This window comes from Diabrotica undecimpunctata, chromosome 1 (assembly GCF_040954645.1).
Source record: "Diabrotica undecimpunctata isolate CICGRU chromosome 1, icDiaUnde3, whole genome shotgun sequence".
NCBI lineage: Eukaryota > Metazoa > Arthropoda > Insecta > Coleoptera > Chrysomelidae > Diabrotica > Diabrotica undecimpunctata.
Genome location: NC_092803.1, coordinates 112,876,702 through 112,900,031, shown reverse-complemented (window position 1 = coordinate 112,900,031; position 23,330 = coordinate 112,876,702). Strand labels below are relative to the sequence as shown.

Genomic DNA, 23,330 nt, shown 5'->3' with positions numbered 1-23,330 from the left:
TCCTTCCTATCATGACATATGGATGTCAAACCTGGACCCTATCCAAGGCAAACATGAATAAACTAGCCACAACAGAAAGAACAATGGAAAGAGCAATGTTAGGTATACGACTGTCAGGTAAAAAGAGGAACGACTGGGTAAGATCCAAAACAAAAGTCGAAGACATAGCAACAAAAATTGCCAAACTTAAATGGAGCTTCGCGGGCCACACTGCTAGACAAAAAGACCAACGTTGGAATACTACAATACAACATTGGAGACCTTACGAAAGTAAACGACCAAGAGGAAGACCACAGATGAGATGGGTTGATGACATTAAAAGAACAGCCGCAACAAATTGGAAATATGTTGCTCAGGATAGAGACTGCTAGGAAGACGAAGAAGAGTATCTAACAATTTTAGCGGTTGTTAAAGCAGACGAGTAAGTATGGAATCCATAATCGATTTTGGAGCGGATCAAATTTTTAACCACAATAATTTATAATGTGAGTAGAGTTCCACCGCCCGCTCCCCAGTTCGCATCAAAAAGAAAGTTCAAGGGATTATGTCTTTTTTGACATGTTGCTGCAATATATTTGATGTGGTCCTTCCGGGTTACAGTTTGATCAAATATTAAACCCAGATATTTTATTGTTTTTACGTATCAAGTGTCTGACCTCCAAGTTTTAAAGTAGGTGTTTCCTTTAGGAGTTTTACATGAAGCAAATTGAAAACCACTCCTTTTAGATCATTATATAAATTTATCGAGTTGATCTTGTAGTAATTTGGCCACGTTCTGTATATTGTTTCCCTATAAAGAAAAGCGTCGGGCTGATTACCGAGCTTTGAGGTGTGCCATGTTTTGATATCTTACATTCGATATTTGTATTTAGGAGATAATTTTTAATAAAAGCAAGTATATTTCCGTGATAGCCCCAAAATTCCAGTGTTGATATTATGTTGTGATGCCAAGCCACATCAAATACTTTGTTTAAATCAAAATAAATTAAAATACATTATTTTTGGTTGTTGCAGAAGGCATTTTTTGTTTCTATAACTAGGAAATCCAGATTATTCATTAATTAAAAAAAATTATTTAAAAATTCCTTTATAAAAGGTATATAATTAAAACACCCTATCGTGCTACATTAAAGAACGTTTTAGGAATTAATATTCCATCATCATTGTTATCTGGATGTACATGTTTTGAGCCACTAAATAGTAAAAATCCGTTAAATGTTGTAAAATTGAGTTTGAGTTACATTATTTGATCTTATATACTAGGATGTTTAAGTTAGCAGTTGAGTTGCTATCAACAAGTCCTCGTAGACACTTTGTCTCAGGACTAGCAACCTCCAGTGGAGTCTTACGTTGCCATGTTATCAATTCCTGTTGTAACTTAAACATCCTAGTATATAAGATCAAATAATGTAACTCAAATTCAATTTAACAACATTTAACGGATTTTTACCCAAGTATTTAGTGGCTCAAAACATGTACATCCAGATAACACTGATGATGGAATATTAATTCCGAAAACGTTCTGTGATGTAGCCCGATAGGGTGTATTAATTATATACCTTCTATAAAGGAATTTTTAAATAATTTTTTTGTGATACTTGGTATACAACTAGCTACAGGAACTTAGTTTCCTTGTGGATTCATTAATTAGTTCGTTATTTTCTTTCAAACACCACAATAAATGTTTATTTTTAATTTTTTCTAAAAGCTTACACATTACACAAGTTAGAGACACAGGACGATAAGAATCTGCTTTGTTTGGTAGCTTACTAGTTTTTACGATGGGAATAGTTATAGCTATGTTCAATAATTTGGGTAATTCATGTTTAGTCCATATACGATTATATTTTCTTAATAATATTTCTACAGCTTCGTCACGTAGGTGTTTCAGAAAAAAAGCTGGGATGATATCGGGGCCTGTGTTGTGCCCTTTAAAATATCTACCATCTCTCTTAGTTCTCTGATTGTCATAAGTTCATTATTGTTTATTATGTTAATAGGGATGCCTTCTTTTTGTTCTTTGTATGTTAAGAAATCTTTATCATATTTAGAATTTGTAGATGTTAACTTGAATGTTTTCGCTATTTTTTTACGATATCTGCATGGTTTGTTATTGACGATTTGTTGTCTATTTCTAATGAATCTATTCCTTATTATGAACTAGAGCCTGTTATATTCTTTATTTTCCTTCGTATTTTTGATGGAGGTGTGTAATTATTGATTGTTTCTACATATTTTATCCAAGATTGTCTTTTAGATATTGTGGTAACCAGTTTAGCTCTAGCCCTACTTTCTTTAAGTTCAATTAAATTTTCTAGGTTCTTGTGCCTTTTGTACTTTTTTACTTTTACTTTTAATGAACTTTTTTTACCTATCGCTTTTAGAGCTGCTAGAGTTTATTGAACTGTAGAATTATTTCGGCTATTGAATTTTCTAAGCAAATCTTTGATGATTCACTAAGGATAATTTCTTAAAAAATACCCCAATCAGCGTTGTCTAGCTTCCATTTTGGTTCAGGTTTAACTGGCGTAGGTTTTATTGAATTATTTTGTCTATTAAAATCGGGAAGTGATCACTTCCAAAAAGATATAAATCTTTTTCCATATACTAATTGTGATTTAATTGAAAAGTTGGCGTACAAAGTCAGATATCTATAGAAGAAAATGTCCCTGTAGATATAGGTTTAAGTATGTGCTACTACCATCATTCATTATTGCAAGGTTTATTATGTTCACGACGTTTTCAATTCATTTCATATCTTTCTCTTCTTTTTGTTTAGCTCGGTTTTTAAAATTTTAATGCTTTCGAAGTAAAATTTATGCTTCTCATTCTCATGCTTTGTGAGCACAGCGATGTTGTTCCTTGTCATATTTGTGAGAACGAATTCTGGATTGAAGCAGTTGACTGGTTTGCCCAATATAGACACCTTTACAGTTAGTAGGTACATGGTATCTCGTAAACAACATGTGATTTTTTGATTTTGTTTTTAGGTTGATGAAATATTTATTTAAAAGATTGTTGCCTTTATGAGCCACTGTAATATTATGTTTGACTGTAAGATTTGTTAGTTGTTCGGGTAAACCTTTTATATATAAAAGAGTTGTACACGTAGTCTTAATACTATTTTGGGCAAACCAGTCAACTGCTTCAATCCAGCATTCGGTCTTACAAATATAACAAGAACAACATCACTGCGCTCATAACGCATGAAAATGAGACGAAGCATAAAGTTGACTTTGAAAACATCAAAATTTAAAAAACCGAGAAGACAAAAATAAGAGGGAGGTATACGAATCAATAGAAATAAAAAGAAACACTAACGCAATCAATGACAAAACAGATACAAAGAATCTAAATAAAATATATGTCAATCTGATTTAAATAATAATAAATATAACACCTTAAAAATCTTTACAGTTGTGACATATCTACACTTTACCTTTTTCGAAAACACCAACGATACGCCCATGTAAACATAATATATCAGATATCAATTTTTACTCTCTGTCAATTTATTAATGTCAGTGTCTCGCTGTAAGTTTGGTAAATTTTTATATATTTTACAATAACTTTTTGTTCTTAATATTGTACATTTTAGAATCTTGACAAAGACAAGGATTATCTGCCGAAACGTTGATTTCAATGGCACAATAAAATCTAGTTCCAAATTTAATATTACTTATTGAACCTAAACCCAAGAAATACTGATTTTGTACATATAAATATATATATATATATATATATATATATATATATATATATATATATATACATATATATATATATATATAATATATATACATATATATATATATATATATATATATAAATATAAATAGATCTTTTTTATTTCCTGGGTTTGTCGATCTGATGTAAATAAAACTATTTAACTTTTGCCTAACGTTTCGGCAAATTTGCCATTTTCAATGTGCAAATTTGCACACTCCCTCTAAGGGGAAAGTTCACTCATCCCAGATACCTATCAAAAGGATTGAGCTCTGGTGGGACTCTTTCCGTGTTATCGAGCCATAGGCGACTTGGTTTGCTGGAGTATCTCCTAAAAATTTTCGTACACATCTGGACGTCGCGAGGAGTACAGCTTTCTGCATGGCCTTATAAATAAGCCTTATAAATAATTTAGACCGAGCTGTTTGATGTCCGATAGGTTTTTTGGAATAACACCAGTAGTAGATAGATATAATTATTTATTATTATTATAATTATAATATATATATATATATATATATATATATATATATATATATATTAAACTTAGAGCTAAGATTAATATTATTATAAAAATCAATATTAAACTCACCAGTCTTCCGGGTTGAACCGCGTCGATATCCATTTTGCCGAGCTTTTGACATCCTCTCTGATGTCTTCTTCAGGGCTTCCGAGGTCTCAGTCTCCCGAGTCCCCAGACACTACTACACTCACTAGTCACTTCTAGTTCACTCACTAGTTCACTACTTGTGTGAGTGAACTAGAAGTGACTAGTGAGTGTAGTAGTGTCTGGGGACTCGGGAGACTGAGACCTCGGAAGCCCTGAAGAAGACATCAGAGAGGATGTCAAAAGCTCGGCAAAATGGATATCGACGCGGTTCAACCCGGAAGACTGGTGAGTTTAATATTGATTTTTATAATAATATTAATCTTAGCTCTAAGTTTAATTGTACTAACCGCGGAAATCTTTCCGAACATATATATATATATATATATATATATAATTTATTATTATAATTGTTATTATTATTATTGCTAGGTATGGTTTGGGTTTGTTTTGGTTTGGTATTGGAATTGAATTGATTTCTGATAATATAATTTCTTTTTTTTATTAGAGGGTTGTAAAATTTTGATGGAAAATTATTTTTTTCTAAAATATCTTTAACTTTTCTCAAATTTGCGGAATGATACTGTCTACTAGATAGTTTGATTGTTCTGTCAGTAAGACTGAACACAACACCTCTTTTAGGGGCTATGGGTGCGTTGGTATTAAAATTTAGATATCTTCCGGACCAAACATCTTTTGTAAAACAGTTAGTTGTTATCATTAGGTTAGTGTTGTTATATTCTAAACTTAAATCAAGAAAAGTAATTTTATTGTTTTCTTCTAGTTCATAAGTAAATTGAATGTTATTATGGAAATCATTGAACATTTGAAAAGTATTATCGATTTCATGATCCAGAATACAGAATAAGCAGTCATCAACATATCGTTTGTAAAATGTATGTTGTACTTAAATTTAGAGATGACTGTTGTTACTAATATTGCCATTACTAAGTTTGCCATTGGTGCTGAGATGGGCGAATTGAAATAGCTTTAAACAGTGTCAAGACTAGATGGAATGACATACAAACACATACTTCTATTCCTCTTAAATAATTCCTAGAGGGTGTAAAATTCTGCCTTAATTCAACGTTCTTCCAACATGAAAATGAATACTATTCTCAGATTTCTGGAGTGGCCATGGGTTCACCTATCTCAGCACCAATCGCAAACTTAGTAATGAAAATATTAGAAACAGTCATCTCTAAATTGAAATACAATAAACATTTCTACAAACGATATATGACTGCTTACTCTGCATTCCGGATCATGAAATCGATCATACTCTTCAAACGTTAGCTGTAGATATATAATTTATGTATATATATATATATATATATATATATATATATATATATATATATATATATATATATTACATATGTTGACTTTTTGTGTACTACCAATTTCTACAGCTACAGCTTAATCTTGTGTTTATTTTCAACCAAAATAATTTTCAGGGAATCACTCACGCTGCTGTTTGGGCAGCCTGCTGCTCATACATTGCTCACAATACTCCTCTGGAACTGCGATCTTCTGCTCAAGGTGTTCTACAAGGAATTCATCACGGTCTCGGCAGAGGTTGCGGTGCAGTGATTGGAGGAATGTTCGTCAGCTCTTTCGGTTCTACGGCTACCTTCAGGGGATATGGAATTACCTGCTTAGCAGTACTGGGTGCTTTTGTATTCATTAATTTCTATAGGGTCGATCAAGGATTTGTTTCAGATTTGCCCCAAACTGAAGATCCTAGACAGGTAAGTTCATCTTGTATAAATAATAGAGTTGAAAAGAAAGTGACATCTTAAGGCTTTTTTTTTAAATAATATAATATACAAGTCTTAAATTAATTAATCTAATCACAATTCCCAATTGAATTTTGGATGAGATGGATAACCATTTTTTTTTCGATTTCTCGAGTCCCTTTATTTCAATTTGTTAGCGTTACTCCCAAGTAATTCATCTGTTCAACTATCTCAAAGGTATATTCCTTGTCTGGGGCAGATAATTTCCAAAACTGTCCTAACTGTTCGTTATTTTACCACAACTTCATATACTTTGTTTTCTCCTCATTTACTTCCAACCCATACTCTCTGCCTTGGTGGCATTGGTGTCTCTTTATGGTACATTCAGCCTTTAGTGTGAATATTGCTTTACCTTAAAAGTCTATCCAATATTTCATTGAAACCTTGTCGTAGTCCTGTTGTGCTGTTCAAGCTGTTGGAGACATGACCTTCTATTATAACTTTACTTTTGGTATTTTTCAAAAGGGATTTAGTTGATTGTATTATTTTATCCGAAAAGTCAAAATATTTTAATGTGTCGAATAATGTATGTCTTTTTATTGTGTCATATCATATGTCATATTTAATTGTAAAAATTTGGTCTATTACTGATCTGTTTGCTCTATACCGAGCTTGGTATTCACCCAGGTTATCTTCAATTTTGGTATTAATTATATTTCTGGTCAATATAGCTAGAACTTTATATATTATATCTTGTAATGTTATACCCCTGAAGTTTTTACATTCCGTAACATTTCCTTTTTTGTATATTGGGCATAGCAGAACTTCTCTCCACTGTTTTGGAATTTGGTCCATACTTCACGTATCAACTCTGTGATTAATGTCATTTTCACCGGATGCTTTATTATTTTTTAAACTTGTTATGTGTATTATTTCTCCTTTTGTTGGTATTTCATTAATTTTATTCCGAGTTATTGTTTTTTCTAGTGGCTGCTGTATTTGAGGGTTGCTTCATCGGTGTTTAATACACTTTTAAAATATTTTGTATATCTGTCCAATTTTTCATCTATTTCTCATACTAAATGTCCTCGTTTTTATAATATTTCGGTGGAGTTTTATATTGATTTCGTTCTCTTTTTATTTTTTGGTAGAAGTTCCTAACTTTGTATTTTACAAAATCTTCTTCAATATTCTTTAATTTTTCTTCCAGGTACAACCTTTTCCTTGTTCTGCATATTTTTTGTCCTTCTTTTCTTTTCAGCATATACATGGTCCTCTATTGTTGAAATTATTCTTCCTTGTGCTATTGATTCTGGCTCTATTTCTCTCCACAATCGCTCTCTCACAAATATTATCATACCAATATTTTTGTCTTCTTTGCGAGGGTTTTGATAGTACCAACTCGGTTGCTTGTTGAATCGTTTCTCTGAGTCGTTCCCACCTACTGTCTATATCTTGTGCTACTTCTCGTCCCGATAGTTTTCCCTCTATTTGTTATTAAAGTTTTTTCCTAATGTCCTCGTTTTGCAATAGTATACCACGATATTGTTTGACCTGCTGAATATTTCTCCTAGTATATATAGGTATCATTTATTCCATTTTTACTTTTGTACCAGGAACTGGTATGAATTTGAATCCGCTCTTCTATAACTTCTACTGTCTTTATTAGCCTTCATATGCTCCGCTTCAATTAATATATGGTCTATCTGATTAATTGTTTGACCACCTGATGATATCTAGGTATGAATCTCCTGATGATCAAAATGTGTGCTAATAATACGCATATTATTTTCAAAAGCAAATTCAACCAATCTTCTGCCATTTAGATTGCTGTCACTGTGTTTGCTTTTTCCGCCGCTTATTTGTCTGTAAACCTACCAACTTTTGCATTAAAATCTCCTACAATTATTTTTATATCATACGATGGTATTATATGCAACAGTTTTTCATAATACTAGTCTCTAATATCCCCATCATTATCTTCTGTTGGGGCATGTACATTTATAAATGTTGATTCATTCTTACCTGGTATAATCTGCTTCTTATTGGCTCAAAATTCACCACTAGCTCTGCAATTTTCTTTTGAACAAAAAACCCTACCCCAAACAGTCTTTTATAGGGATATGTCCCCACTGGTAAGGGATATGTAGTTGTTAATCTCTTTGCAGAAAATTCTCTTTTTGTTTGGTTTCTTGGATAGCTGCAATTTCTATATCGTAATTGTCTAGGATATCTGCAGAGTTTTGCAATGCGCCTATTTCAAATGTTCCTCTAACATTCTATTTTCCAATAAAAATCCTATTTCGTGCCTTTTTCATCATTGTCATTAGATTTTCCTTGTCGTTGTACTTTTTCTTTATTAGTTTTTTTCATTTTTTCTAGCTTTTCGATAGCCAGATTCGATTTCTACCATTCTTTATTTATGCATAGTTCTTGGTATCCGTCCTTTGCGTCTCTTCCTTTTCCTCTCGCGCTAAATCTCTTCACACCTTTTGTATTTTGGCTTCAGATTGTGTTCGGTCACTCTCTATGAAATATTGCGTTCTTCTTCATTTATTTGTATTCTTCTTAATAAGTTGTTTTCCTTGAGGATGTCCATTTTCATCAGTGCTATTGGTGGTTTTCCATTCATGACCTTGATTTTCTGAACGTCATTTATTTTTATTTACACATTCAGCTTATCTTCTATAATTTTTTTCATCTACAATTTCTTCATCTTCGTTAAATTCGAGTCCTTTGATTACAACATTCTGTTTTCTAATTTGCTTATCCATTTCTCAATCTTGTTTGCCAGAAAGTTTACTTTGTGCTGTAGCTCTAAATTTTCTTTTTTTTTTTTTTTAATTACAAACTTCTTAAAAATTTTTTTGGTCTTTTCTTATTGCTTTTTGTTCGTGCATGAGATCCATCATAATTTCTTTTAATTCTTAGTTTTCACGCCCCTTCTTAATTGTGAATCTAGACACTTTCTTACTTTTCGAAAAAGGATCCTCACCTTCGTCCTCATTTATCCACCTTTTTCTTTTACCACCGTCAGTAGATGATTTTTCACTTTCACTTCCCACTTTAGATTTTTCTTCGTAGCTATGGCAATTTTTTATTCTAATAATTAATTTCGACAATAAATCACCTACCTTGTTCCAGAAGAGATGTTGCCTGTTGTCAAAACTCAGTGTACACCTGTTTGCTGATCTTTAGTTCATTTAAAGTTGAATTATTTGTCAGGTGATCGGTCCACGGATTTCGTAACATTCTGCTTCAACAATTCAGGGCGTTTATCTTTCTTCTTTCCGCTTTTCGTAGCGTCCATGATTTAAATCGGTATGTCAGTATTGGGAATATTAAGAAGTTACACCCTACTTACAAACCGTTGATTGGATTTTCATGATTGTTATTTTACAGTATGAGTCTATTTCTAAGGAATTACTGTACCAATATTTTCTGAAAAGTGTCAACGTTTTACCCATACACGAGTTATAAAAATAAAATTGAAAAACTAGACCTATAATGTCAAATAAAAATCATAAAAATCCAATTGACGGTTGAGAACAAAAATAGCTGCAATATTATCCCTAGTGTAAAACTATAACAACTATAACAAGTATTTTTACGTTATAAAAAAGGTTATGATCAACACAACAGTCTGACTAATCAATGATTAAGTGATATTGGTGCTATTGTTTGAAAGTTTATTGCTAAATGATTGTAGGTAGCAGAAGAAACATCCCATTTGGCTCCTCATGGTGTTCCCAGTAATCCTATACCGCGAGCTTTGTCCAGTACAAAACTTCATGACTTAGCTAATCAAGATGGATATGGGGCTACCTATCAGATGGGCCAAGGTGGCACTTTAGGAGTTCCTGGTGCCAATCCGTTTAGCACACAACAACAACAACAACCCCAGCATCAACAGTATTCTGGATACGAGGTAAGAAGTAAGTAAAATTTCAAATTTTCCAATTGTTTGTGTTATGTGTAATATCTTTAAGAATAGAGTTATTTATAGGCTATGTGATATAAAAATAAATGAACGATTCCGAAAGTTTTGGGTACGACTTTTTGAAACATAAAAATAATGATAATGGATCAGATTTGGACGTAGGAGTCGTTCGGTCGGAGCGGCCGGCGTCTGCCACACAGACGCACCGCAGATGACGTTTTCTAATGAATATGTTGACGTGTAGAGTAGGCAAAAGAACAAAGTATTCTATAAAACACGTTCACGATATTTTCGTAGAATGCATTCATTCCGGGACATCATCATCATCATCATCCAACCTTTATTTATTGCGTCCACTGCTGGACATAGGCCTACCTTAAACTCCTCCATTCTTTACGATTTTGTGCTCTTTGTTGCCACTTTTTGGTGATACGCCTGATGTCGTCAGCCCAACGTGTAGCTGGTCTTCCTCTACTGCGTTTGTCTGATCTTGGCCTCTAATTTGTAATTTTACTCGTCCATCGTGAGTCGTGCATTCTCGCTACATGGCCTACCCAATTCCATTTCAGTTCCGCTATGCGTTCCAATCAGCAATACTCATCCTTCTTTGCAGATATTCGTTTCTTATTCGGTCCCGCAACGTCATTCCCAGCATAACCGTTCCATTCGTCTCTGTATCACTCTCAATTTCGAAGCCATAATCTTGGTTAGAGTCATAGTTTCCGATGACCGGTAATACACATTGGTCAAATACTTTTCTTTTGAGGCTAATTAGTATGTTGGCCCTAAGTGTGTCTGGCAGTTTTCCAAAGGCTGCCCACTCTAAAGTAATTCTTCTTTGGATTTCGCATGTTTGGTTATCCCTGCTGATTCTTATTTCATGACCCAAATACGTATATTTCTCCACCAGTTCTACCACTTTGTCTTGAATAGTTAAATAGTTACTGGGGATCATATTTGTCATAAACTTAGTTTTGGTCAAGTTCATTCTGAGGCCCACCTTCAAACATGCAAAGTCCAATTCATTTATCATATCTGTGGCTTCTCCTAAATTATCTGAGATAGAGACAATGTCATCTGCGAATCAGAGATGGTTAAGCTTTTCGCCGTATATTGTTACTCCTCTGTGGTCCTAATTAACCATCTTAAAGGCATACTCTAATGCCGTTATGAATAATTTCGGTGACAATGTATCTCCTTGCCTTATCCCACATTTTATTTTTATTGGTCGGGTTTTATCGTGTATCTTAACAGTCATACTGACATTTTTGTAAATATTGTAAATAAGTTCACTATACCTATTTCGATCGTGTCGAACGCTTTATGAAAAGCTATGAAAGTGAGGACAAGAGATTTGTTTTATTCTATAGATTTTTTAATGAGTGGCGTTACTGTATGGAGGTGATCATTGGTACCATAATTTGAACGGAATCCTGCCTGTTCTCTCGCTTAATATACAAAATATTTTCCACGGTACTATGCTAATGTATGGCATCATATGCAGAACGAATAGTAAGAAAATACTAGGCTGGTTTCATAAGTGGTAAATCGACAAATCATCTGATTGCAACCCTGAGACAAATTTTAGAAAAAAACACTGGAATATGACATATGTAGATAATCATCGCATATTTATAGACCACAAAGCAGCCTACGATTCTGTAAATAGAAGGGATATGTTCAAAGCAATGAAAGAGCTAGGGATACCAAATGAATTGGTAAATTTAATAAGACTAACTCTTAAAAAAGTTGAATGTAGAGTACGAATCCAAGGGGAACTGTCTGAACGTTTTAAAACAAATAACGGGCTGCACCAGAGAGATACTCTCTCCTGTATATTGTTCAATCTGGCATTGGAAAAAGTAATATGTATGTGACAAATCACAATCATCGGTTCAATATATAATAAATCAGTGCAAATCCTTGCCTACGCTGATCATATCAATATTGTCGGGAGAACGGAAAACGCTGCACGAAAGGTGTATGCTGCACTGAGTGAATCAGCTGCAAAATGGGTTCAATAATAAACACCAACAAAACGAATTACTTATATGAATATAAGCACGCAACCACAAATCCTACAACCACTTGTTATAGCAAAGGACGTCATCGAAGCAGTGAATGAATTTGTATACCTGGGAGCGCTCGTTAACACTGAAAATAATACTACTGAAGCGATAAACCGCAGAATTTACCTGGCTAACAGATGCTATTTTGGACTCAATCTCCTTTTTAAATCCTCAATTATCTCGAGAAATATAAAAGTAAAACCCTAAAAGCAATAATACGCCCAGCCTAACATGTGGTTCAGAGATCTGGGGTCTAACAAAAAGTGATGAAAACATGTCAGAATGTTTCGAAAGGAAAGAACTAAGGCGAATCTATGGAGCAGTGAATGACAATAGAGCGTGGGGAAGACGATACAACTTCGAACTTTATAAACTATTCCAGGAACCAGATATCGTAATTAATCGTATTAAGATATTAATCGTATTAGGATAAGACGTCTGAGGTGAACAGGGCATGTAATACGGATGGAACACAATGAACCAGTTAGAAAAACCCTGCTTGATAGACCCATTGGTCAGAGAAGATGAGGAAGACCCAGAACAAGGTTTCTTAATAACATCGATGAAGAAATGAGAAATATGGAAATACGTGCTTGGCGAAGGAAGGAGATGGATAGGGATGGCTGGAGGGAAATTCTTGAGGAGGCTAGGACTCACGCAGGGTTGTAAAGCCAAAATGATGATAGTGAAGAAATATAATATATGTAGTGTGAAATGAATCAGGCGTTGGAGAAAAATTAAAAGAGAGCTCAACGCTGCAAATACAAATCGACGTTCCCTCAAAAGAAAAACCAAAATTTTCTAAAATTGCCAATAAAAATAACTAATTAATTTTTAATTATTTTTATTTCAGATGGGAACTACTAATTCTTCTTATTCAAGATGCCATTATCCTGAAGCCAACACTACATTACTCATACAACAGCCGATATCGACCACCAACTCAGCTTACGAATGGTAACAAACAAAAATATCGAAAACATAATCTGACTACTTACTAAATATTTGAAATAAAGGGATTCTATTGATTATCAGAAATTTAAACACGGCATTTTTATTGTATTTTTAAACGTTTCTTTAATGTACAGATAGATAGAAATATCTAATTTATATCTATTAAAGGGTTTTAACGACATATTTTTAACGGAGCATATCTTCCTATAATCTTTAGAATCATCCTTTTATATATCATTTATTACTAGAGTTTATATTTTGGAAATGAAAGTTTACATATTTACTCAAAGCTTCTAAAAGTACTTTTTCGAATATGAAATCTTTAAAAGTTTAATAAATGTCGATTTTAACTATTAACAGTATAATAAAGTCTTGAAAATTAGTGTAAATTAAGTATACCATTACTTATGTAGGAATATTTTTTGCCACTTCTGAAAGTCTTATTTCTCTTTTTCAATTATTATTAACGTTCAACGAGAACAGAACGTATAAAGAAATACAAAGAATTTAAATATTGTTTTTGAGGCAATTAAACAACCATATGTTACAAATACCAACATCTGCAATTTAACATACACAAAAAGTTTAGATGCAAAATATTCAACATGAGAATATCAGAAGGAGTATGAATGACTATAGTAGGTAAACAAAAAGCATTTACATATTAGCCAACTATGTGCAAGAACGCGTTGTGAGTGTTACAGTATTCAGGTCCAGAAAGAACCACATCATAGAAGTTAGAATAATTATAATTAGAATAATCTTTGTGAACCAGATGGATTTTGGATTAGGATTTCCTAACTGTTGGTGTGACTTGTGAAAGAAAGATACCAGACATAAATATTTACAGACGATATAATTATGTAACTAAGAAGAAACTGGTTTACGTTCTCGTCTCTTTAAAAATAACAGGGCGTGAAAAAATCTTCATTCTAGGTAGGCAACGCAAGGAAAATTAAATCAATGAAAATTAATGATAAATTTTGTTAGCAATGAAAATTGACACAAATATCATATAAGTATTATTATTATATCTGGAACAGAAAATCAACACAGCTTCATACAATCAAACAATAACGAATACGTAGTACATGGGCAATATTTGGCAAATTAAGCCATATATCAGAAAGATCAATACGCTCTTGTTGAACAGTGAATTTAAGTCACTGGAATAGTAAGATCGAAAGTGGACAGAGGAGATCCTGCAATGAAGAGCCAAGAATTATAAAAAATAGAATTTATGTCACTTAAAAAACCAAAAAAAATCTTAAATTATAACTGTGTTTTCATTAAAGTTGAAGAAGCTAAAAGAGAGATGGCACCACCAAAAACTAATAAAAGTAGGCACCAGATAACCGGACAAATAAAACTTAACAAGTAAGATGATTCAAAAATGGCAAAAGAATAATCTAATTTATCAACGTGTAATAAAAGATGCAATCAGAATCATGTCATGCTTTACATAGCAACAAAATTAGATTGATATTATTGATCAGATATTGTGAAATTATATTAAATTATAATAAAAACGTTTAAAATATACATTATTTTTACAATTCTGTATTTACATGAATTGAACATTTAACTAGGTAAAGTCATTGAAAATTGATCATGGAAAAATAAAAAAAAATGTGCACAAATATTGCAATTTGTGCTGTACATTGTTATTGTAGGTATAGATATAAATATTATATTAATTTAAGATATTCTTTTAATGAAATATTAAAGACTTAAAGCTGATAAAGAGGGTACATGTGCGATATAAAAGACGATACAGGTTGTCCCAGATAAATCCTTAGTTTGGATAAAACAATACAATGTATTTTTTTCTTTTTTTTTTTTCAATTGTAAACTAGGCTAGGGAAACCACCGAAACTCAGCTTCGCTGCTCTGTTGGTATCATAGCTTGGCCTCGTCTAACATTCCCTTTAGCTTCTAGAGTCTGTAATGTTGGAAGTGAAAGTAAAGTGAAAGTTACGGGGAAAAAGGTTTGATTCTACGTATTAAAACAGAAGTTGTATAATTATTATTTAGTTGGTTATTTGTGATGTATATCGTTGCCAGCAATTTTTGTTTAGGTGTTTTCCATATGCGATGGTTCAGTTTTCTTTTGATCTGGATTTAGGCTGAGAGAAAGCTTCTTCTTTGTTACGAACCAAAACTACATTATCTCGCAGATTATTATTATATATATATATATATATATATATATATATATATATATATATATATATATATATATATATATAGAGGTATTAAACAGAATGGATCAAGGCGAATATGACTTAAGAAAAATGATAAACAAGGGAAAACTTGGATACTAGTAGGACTAGTGGCTTATAATGAGAGGTAGCAGATACTGGATACTGCAGTTAATACTCAACGGAAAGATAAAGAAAAAGGGAAGAAGTGGTATGAAAATATTTTCGTGGTTTTGAAACCTTCGTCAGTCATTCTATATATAAATAAAATTCTGGTTATTAGCAACAAATTTATTTCTTTGGGCCAATCTGTATTATTAGTGTAACATAGCTTTGTTAATCGTAGGATTTAATTTATAATTAGATACAAAGACTCTTGAAATTTGAGCAGAGTCGGTCTCCTCACTTCATTATTGTATTAATTTTTGTTGTACATAAGAAAACTGTATCAGTTTTCAAAAATAATGAAATTGTTGATTAGTTTGATATTTGTAATAAATTAAGCAATTCACTTATCTATATTCTAATTAAATATTTTGTTGTTTTATTCTACCACATAGAAAACTATTTGCTATTCATATAAAAATACTGCCATAATCTGTATCAGTAAAAATTAACTAATATACCTAAGCTTTTATTTACTTTAACAACCATTTTTTTGTAGAGGAAAAATTCAGTTACGTACACCTGATGGCCTGCTTGTACAACAGGTAGTGTGTTAAGCCTTGAACACACCCATCAAGCCTGGGACACACCTATCATACAGCCTTCCGATCCTACTCCGATCATATATAGTTTGGCGGCTAGGTACCTTTCTGTATACATGGAAAAGTGGATGGTTAAAACCTATTCTATCTTATGTAAAAGGAACTGGTGGACTACGTATTCGTATTTAGCGAAAAAATTCACATAAGATAGAATAGTTTTCAACTATACACCCTTCCATGTATACAGAAAGGTACCCACTCGTCGAACTAAGTATGATCGGTTAGAATTGGAAAGGTGTATGAGTATGATAGGTGTGTCCAAGCCTTTACTCACAGAAGTGTCATACCCACTAAAACTCCTCTTCTTCTTCTTCACCTAGTAGGCATCGTGAAATATCAGTTCTGACGGTACTTCAAATACCTTTGGCTGACTCTATGTTTCTCTCTCAGTTAGCTAATTCGCGTTGCCTTTGTCTTTCCTTATTTTCTTTACTGAGCATGATGTACCACCTTCCATTTGTCTTTACTCTCTAGCATTTGCTCAGTTATATTATCCGGAGTTAGTTCCTCTTTTAAGAGGTAGGCTTATGTTCCATTTCTTGAGACAAAGACTGTATGCTTCACAGTGTTACGTTCATTGTAATACATGTGGGACTCCATGGTATCTAACTTTAGAAACTATAAAGCGCTACTAAAAGTAACATATTTCTATAACTTTAATATTTCTATCAAGAATCAAACTCTCACGGAAATTGATTATCATGGGAATGCAAAGGGGGTTACAAAATACAACAATTGATCACATCACATAAGGTAACGTGACAATCTTAAGAAACATTGAACCAAAATAGATGATTACAGCACTGGAAATAGGTATGGGTATCATTCCACAAGAAAAGAGCAAAAAATTACCAGAATAAACCTCAGGATTTAACAGGAGGAAATAGGCAGAACCCTCATAGCCCCTTTACATCAGTTAAAAATTAGTTCTCAATTCCATTGCGAAATCATTATTCGCATTTACTAGTTCCATGATGTTTATATCTGAGTACACGCTCGATATTTTGGATACACGCAGTAATGACTTGAGCATTACTATTTGGTTTCTAGGTGAAACTTCCTCTGCAGATGATCAATATTTCTCTTTGTTAACGCGGTATCGTCCACGTATCTTAAATTATTAATAGGGATTACGTTTTCTACAACTTCAGTTGTTTTGTTGCCCGTGCCAAAGGACATATAATAAAGTAAGATGTGTAAATCGTACAGGAATCAAACAAAGATCAAATTGAATGAGACATATTCATAGTACTGGATTAACGCATAAAAGCTCATAACCAAGACATACATGAAAATGATATAAGTTTTCTAAATGAGAATAATAGGTGCATTTTAAAAGTACTCGATTGATCGGAACACCAACGTGCAGGATTTGCAAGGAATGATGCAACACTCTTAACGAATAATATATAAAACAATATTAAGCGCACATAATAAAAAACTACCAATACTATAGACGGCTTCAACCGATTCATCCACAAAAAGTAAAAGAGCAAGACACAATCAACAAGAAAAGGATAAGCCATTTGCTAAAAATACACTTAGCAGATTGGAAAATAGAAAGAAGTGTAGATAGTAACTCAACTTCGGTAGCAAATTACTGAAGACACTTTAAAAGAAAAAAAAAACAAATACTTAAAAAATTTAAATTATCAGAATGCCATAAACAACATATTGTATGAATATGGATGAACGTTTCTGGTGGTTTAAATATATTGATACATTGTACGAGGTGCATACTTTTTGTAGCAAACTACATAAAGATGACACACGTAATTATTGATTAAAAAATATACAAAAAGTTTTATTTAACAGACCAAATTTATTGCAGTAAATTATTAGTATTATTAAAAATGGCAAATACTTTTTTCTGTAAGGGAACACTAAATATAGATTTAAGTTAACTTCCAAGTTGTATAGTATTCACAATAATGTAGAATAAAAACAAAGTACATATCATGATAAGCTAAAACATTATTTAGATACTGAAATATTTTCAGATTACTAGAAACAGAGAATTATAAATGAAACTATGTCATACCAATACTGAACCGCGAACATAACGATGTCGTTTCTTCTTAGTGTCCTATACCCAATTTTGAGTGTAGGCATCTATTCTACATGTATCTGTATTGTGTATCATTGAATATACAGATACAGTAGGGTCACAGTATATTGCTTTCGCGATATACTATGGTACGGTCGTATTAATCCGAACGAAATCGGGGAAACGGGCTGTTCGGATGATCGCTTCGTTCGGATTACCTATGACTTTTTTATTGGGAGAAGAAAAACTGCAAAAACACAATGAAAATGACTGAAAATGCTTTATGTATATTAATAAAATATTATATTATACAAATATATATACAATATATTTAATAAATACATATTTTCAATATAAATTTCAATGGGGAGCAGTAAAAAAATCTGTAATTTTTTTCTGGGCGCCAGTCTCGACGTGCTGATCAAACGCTCTCTGTTTTATACGCCTCAGCATCATGATCTCCTCGGTGCTGTTGAGGTTGTCTTCTGCACAACTAATGGCCGTGTTCAGGGCTTTAACAGCTTCAGCCACCAGGTGGTTCACCATCGACATCCTCCTCCACCGTTTCTTCATTTTGAATGGCCCTTACAATTTTTTCATCCATGAGAATTTCTTGGGTGTCAATTTCTATGTCACAGCCACCTGATGCCCATTCTCGAACCTCAGATTCAGTAGTTATTGCCGTGTTGTCTTGATCTACCTGAGCAACAAGGGGGCTTAAAATGATGTCTTTTTCGTTGGGTGAAGAGTCGTCAACAGCCACTAAGTTTTGGCTCAATTTTTTCCAAGAAAGTTGAATCAAACGTTGTAAAATGGATGATCAAGAATTTGTCAAATTGAAAACGACGTCCTTGAGATTAACTTTCTTCAAAGCTAGGCACTACCAGATCCGTTCCACTTTGGTCGTCAGCAAGAATGTTGGAGAGTGAAGCTTTTTGATAGCGCAGTTTTGTGTTATGAATGACATTGTGGTCCATTGGTTGAATCATAGCTGTCGTGGTGGGTGGTAAAAACATAGCAAAAATTTTACCTTCTTCACTACTAATTTCATCAGCAGATGGATGACTAGGGCAGTTGTCCAGCAGCAACAGGGAGGTTCACACGTGCGAGATGACGACGAACATCAGGGACGAATTTAGTTTTGAACCAATCTAAGAAATCTCTTGTCACCTATGCACTTTTTTGCTCTCGATGCCACATGGAAAGATCAACAGATTTGAATGCACGAGAATTGTTAGCCGTCCGCACAACAATCAAACGAAGTTTGTGAGTCCCTGAAGCATTTGCACAAGGCATAAAGGTGCTTTCTTTCATAATTTTTCGAACAAGAGCGTTATTTTCTTGAGATGCCACCCATGTGTGGTCTGGTAACATGCGCCAAAATACCCTACTTTGATCTGCATTGTAAATTTGCTCAGGTGTCAAATTGTTTTTAATCACAATCAGATAAGACATTTTTCGATGTTTAACAGTCTTTAGCAGTTCTCTATCTTTGTTGACGCTCCTTAGTACTTCTGCATTAGTTGTCCTTGCTGTCCAAGGTATCTTTAGCATTCGTCTATGAACCCACATTTCCAATGCCTCAATTTTGTTCATGATCGATACTTTTAGCGTCCACACTTCTGCACTATACAAAAGTACGGACCAAACATAGCACTTAACCATTCTTTGTCTTAGTTCTAAACTGAGATGATTAAACCAACCCTTACATGCGCTAAAAGCTTGGTGTTTTGGTGGCATCTCACGATGAAACTGACGGGCTTTTTCACACAACATTTCACCACTCACCGAAACATGCTTTCTCCGCTGTTGTAGGAACCACATGAACAACGCACTTTTTACCTTCGGATATTCGGGGGGTTTGATGGTTTTCCTCTTCCCTGGACCGCTTTCCGCTTCGCTGACGAACTTTTGATCTTTTCTTTGTTCTTTTTAATGTCCGTAATGGTAGATTTGCCAATACCGAACTGTTTTGAAATTAAACTTTAGCTAGTTCCTTACTATATCAACTTGAGAATGTTGGTCTTTTGTTCGATAGTCAAAGTCACGTGTTTGGAGCCATCGTGATACGAAAGCACTAACAGAACTAAATAATATGTAGGTAGGCAAGAAAAGTAAAATCCGATGTTCGTCATGATGATTCATGTCGAATCAATCGTGGGGGTGGCAGGGGGAGTCGCGCGAGCCCGTACATACTACCGCGTCATTCGGCCGACCTTGGGTTCGGATTAACGCGACCGTACTGTATAAGAAACCTACAGTTTGATATCGACTCAGGTCTGATGTCGACAGTTTATGACTTCGTATTTTTCTGATTCTTACTTATAATTCGGCAACAAAGCCGAAAACACTCACCTCTTACCTAGGTCGCGATGTCATCTACATATCTAAAATTATTCAAACATTTCAAATTTACGAGAACAGTTAATTAACACTTATTTTAACGTTAATTTTTTTGTTGTTTACAGAAGTTAAACCTAATTGGATTAATATCACAGAAAGAGAGTTATCTGAAAATTTTCAATATATAAATAAATCAATCATTGTTTGTGTGATAAGTTAAGCTTATATTATAGAATGTAGATATATACTTTTTGTTATGTATTGTTTTGCAAATTTTGCAATTTTTTTTGTTAACAGACAAAACATATCGGTTTCTGTAGCCTTATGGAAAACGAACATTGATTCCACTCATCTGTATAATAAATAATAGCAGCAAATAAAAAAGTAGGTATACGAAATACAATGCACCAATAATTGAACCAGTGGCCGCATAGGTATGGAAAATAATTCTTAAAGATTTGGAAAAAAACAATATCTAAGATCCAAAAGAACAGAAGAATTAGAATATATCCCCATATTGTATAAAAAAATTAATGAACATCATAACGCAAACATAAACATCATGAACACATGATAATCAATAAATAATAAACAATTAATTACACGTGAAGGTATTCTGATTTACTATCTCCTCATATAGAAGAGGGTTGAGGACGTTGAGGCGCAACTCTCTCCTACTCTTTTTACGGCTAAAAGAGCCTATAGTGTAGAATAAAAGCAATATCACAGTTAGGAAACATACAAAGAAAATTCAATGTATATGAAAGTTGTTCCTTCCTATTGCTGAGACATTGTCCACAACATCCTTAACAGTATCTTAAGAAAAATAAATTAAGAATAATTAAGTAACATAATTACAAAATTTAGGCTTGGACTTTTCCTCCAGAGATCTTTTCCACGTTTTATTTAGTCGACCTCTTTTTCTGAAACCTTGAGGATTCGAATATAAGGCATTCTACATTCTATAAGGCACTGCGATTGAACTTGCATGTTTAACATATAAAGGAGATGGGGGGAGAAATGGAGGCCTGAAGACATGCAAAAGGCCATGAAGGTTGTTAGCAATAAAATAATGGGTTTGAAAAATGCCAGTAAAAGTTTCAACGTACTAAGATCTTCTTTGCAAAGATTCCTGAAAATTCAGAAGACTAGAGGCTTAAATGTAGAGGAAATAATTTCAACTTCACTTAAAAGAGAAACATTAGGAAAAGATATCGAAGTACAGTTGGTTCAGTACATTTCAGCAATGGAATCTGCATATTTTTAGCATATCTGCATATCTAGAGCAAATTTACACAAGTTGTAGGAAGAAAAGGACAGCACAAATTGCGTCAATAACATCTGCTGAATGTGGTTCCCTTATAATAATAATTGTAGTAATGAGTGCTGCTGGTCAATTTGTTCTGCCTATGCTGATTTTCCCCGAATTAATCTAAATGACCAGTTACTGCGTGGTGCTCTACCTGGGTCATTACAACAGAACAGATTTGAGAGTTGAGAACGATTTCTGAAGTGGTAATTGAAACGTCAATAAAGTTATTTAACCTTCAATTGTAGCTTATAGTAATATCTATTTTAAAATGCCACAAGAAAATATCTTCAGAACAATATGTTCTTTTTGGTTAAATAAAACAGTTTTGTGTGATTTCCAACACACCGAGCAATTTTAAAATTTGCACCAAAGTTATATTATATTTAATACCTATATGTTTTTCTGAAAGGTTTTTGAAATAAATACCTAACTGTTGAGTATTATTAATAATTGTTGAATCTACGTATATCTGCAAAAAAACAATATAGGAGACCATATTAGGACCTTCTTCTCTATCAATTCCATTTTCATTGTCTCTTCATACTTTCCAGAAGAATGTGTTAACAAATCTGAAAAAACGTCTGTGTCTCTGACTTATCGTATTTGTTACCTTCCATTTCCATGTTACATAACCTCCCAAAAAGCTGAAGCAGTACCAATTGTACGTTCGTATTGAATATATTAAAAATAGGTGTATACGCGAAATAATAATTGCAAAACATATATAAAACGCCCATACCCAGAGGAAGATAGGAGATTCTTTGAAATGAGATAATATATTAGAAGCTGAAAATAGAACAAATGATAAGTGAGAATTAAAAATCATCAAAAATGTATATTTATTCACTGCGAAAACGAAATCCAAAAAAAACTAAAAGTGTTGGAAAAATATATGCATTACAATATCTATTTTTGATTCCATCTACAAATAATTAAGATGTAGTTTTTATCTAGTTGTAGATCCCCCCAAAATGGAAAATTATACATTTTATATAATCACTTGCTATATTGGCTACTAATAAACTATTGAACATCAATTTATTTTTTAACAATCGTAATTACAATGCTGTTATAATATAATATAGAAAACAAAATAACCACAATCGATATACATATGAGTGGAGAATGGAATTATTGAATTGTTTCATTGAAACTGGTTATTGTTTATGTAGTTTATTGAATGTTTAATAATATTTAAGCTAATAATTTGTCGTTTTATTTGTACCTGTCCCATTAACAATAGGTACCAATTATCCAAAATACTATTATGAACTGTATACAATTACAATTTGACAAATGTAATTGTTGGTCCTTTCAAAAGAGATAAGCGAATACAGTAACATAAAAAATTAACCAAACCAACAAAGGTAGAAGTAGCTCAAGATCTAGAAAAAATACAGCTAAATTAATTTGACCATATGATATTCCTAGAGAAGTAACGACAACTTTAGGAGACATGGGGACGAGTTGGCAAATATATATAACAAGTCCTAGAGGCCCTTGGATAGTCTTGATTAGTTTTTTCACTTTTTACGGTCCTTCACTTTTACTTTCCAGTCTCTTGTTCCCATTTCTTCTATGTCGGTTATATTTGGCATTCGTAAATTATGAAACAACTATCTAAC

At 33.1% G+C, this 23,330-nt stretch overlaps 1 protein-coding gene across 3 annotated transcripts in view; it reads left to right on the top strand.

The window, feature by feature from the left end:
* jef (major facilitator superfamily domain-containing protein 6 jef) overlaps positions 1–22,911 on the top strand; it is a 63,255-nt gene extending 40,344 nt beyond the window's left edge. For 2 of the 3 annotated variants that reach the window (XM_072547019.1, XM_072547025.1), the window contains exons 7-9: positions 5,791–6,084; positions 9,782–10,000; positions 12,935–22,911. In XM_072547019.1, the coding sequence (XP_072403120.1) occupies positions 5,791–6,084; positions 9,782–10,000; positions 12,935–13,042 (621 nt within the window). In that variant the 3' untranslated portion in view covers positions 13,043–22,911. Of the gene's footprint in view, positions 1–5,790; positions 6,085–9,781; positions 10,008–12,934 lie in introns of all 3 variants that reach the window. The other variant, XM_072547021.1, reaches the window with a different exon arrangement.
* Positions 22,912–23,330: the final 419 nt, after the last annotated feature.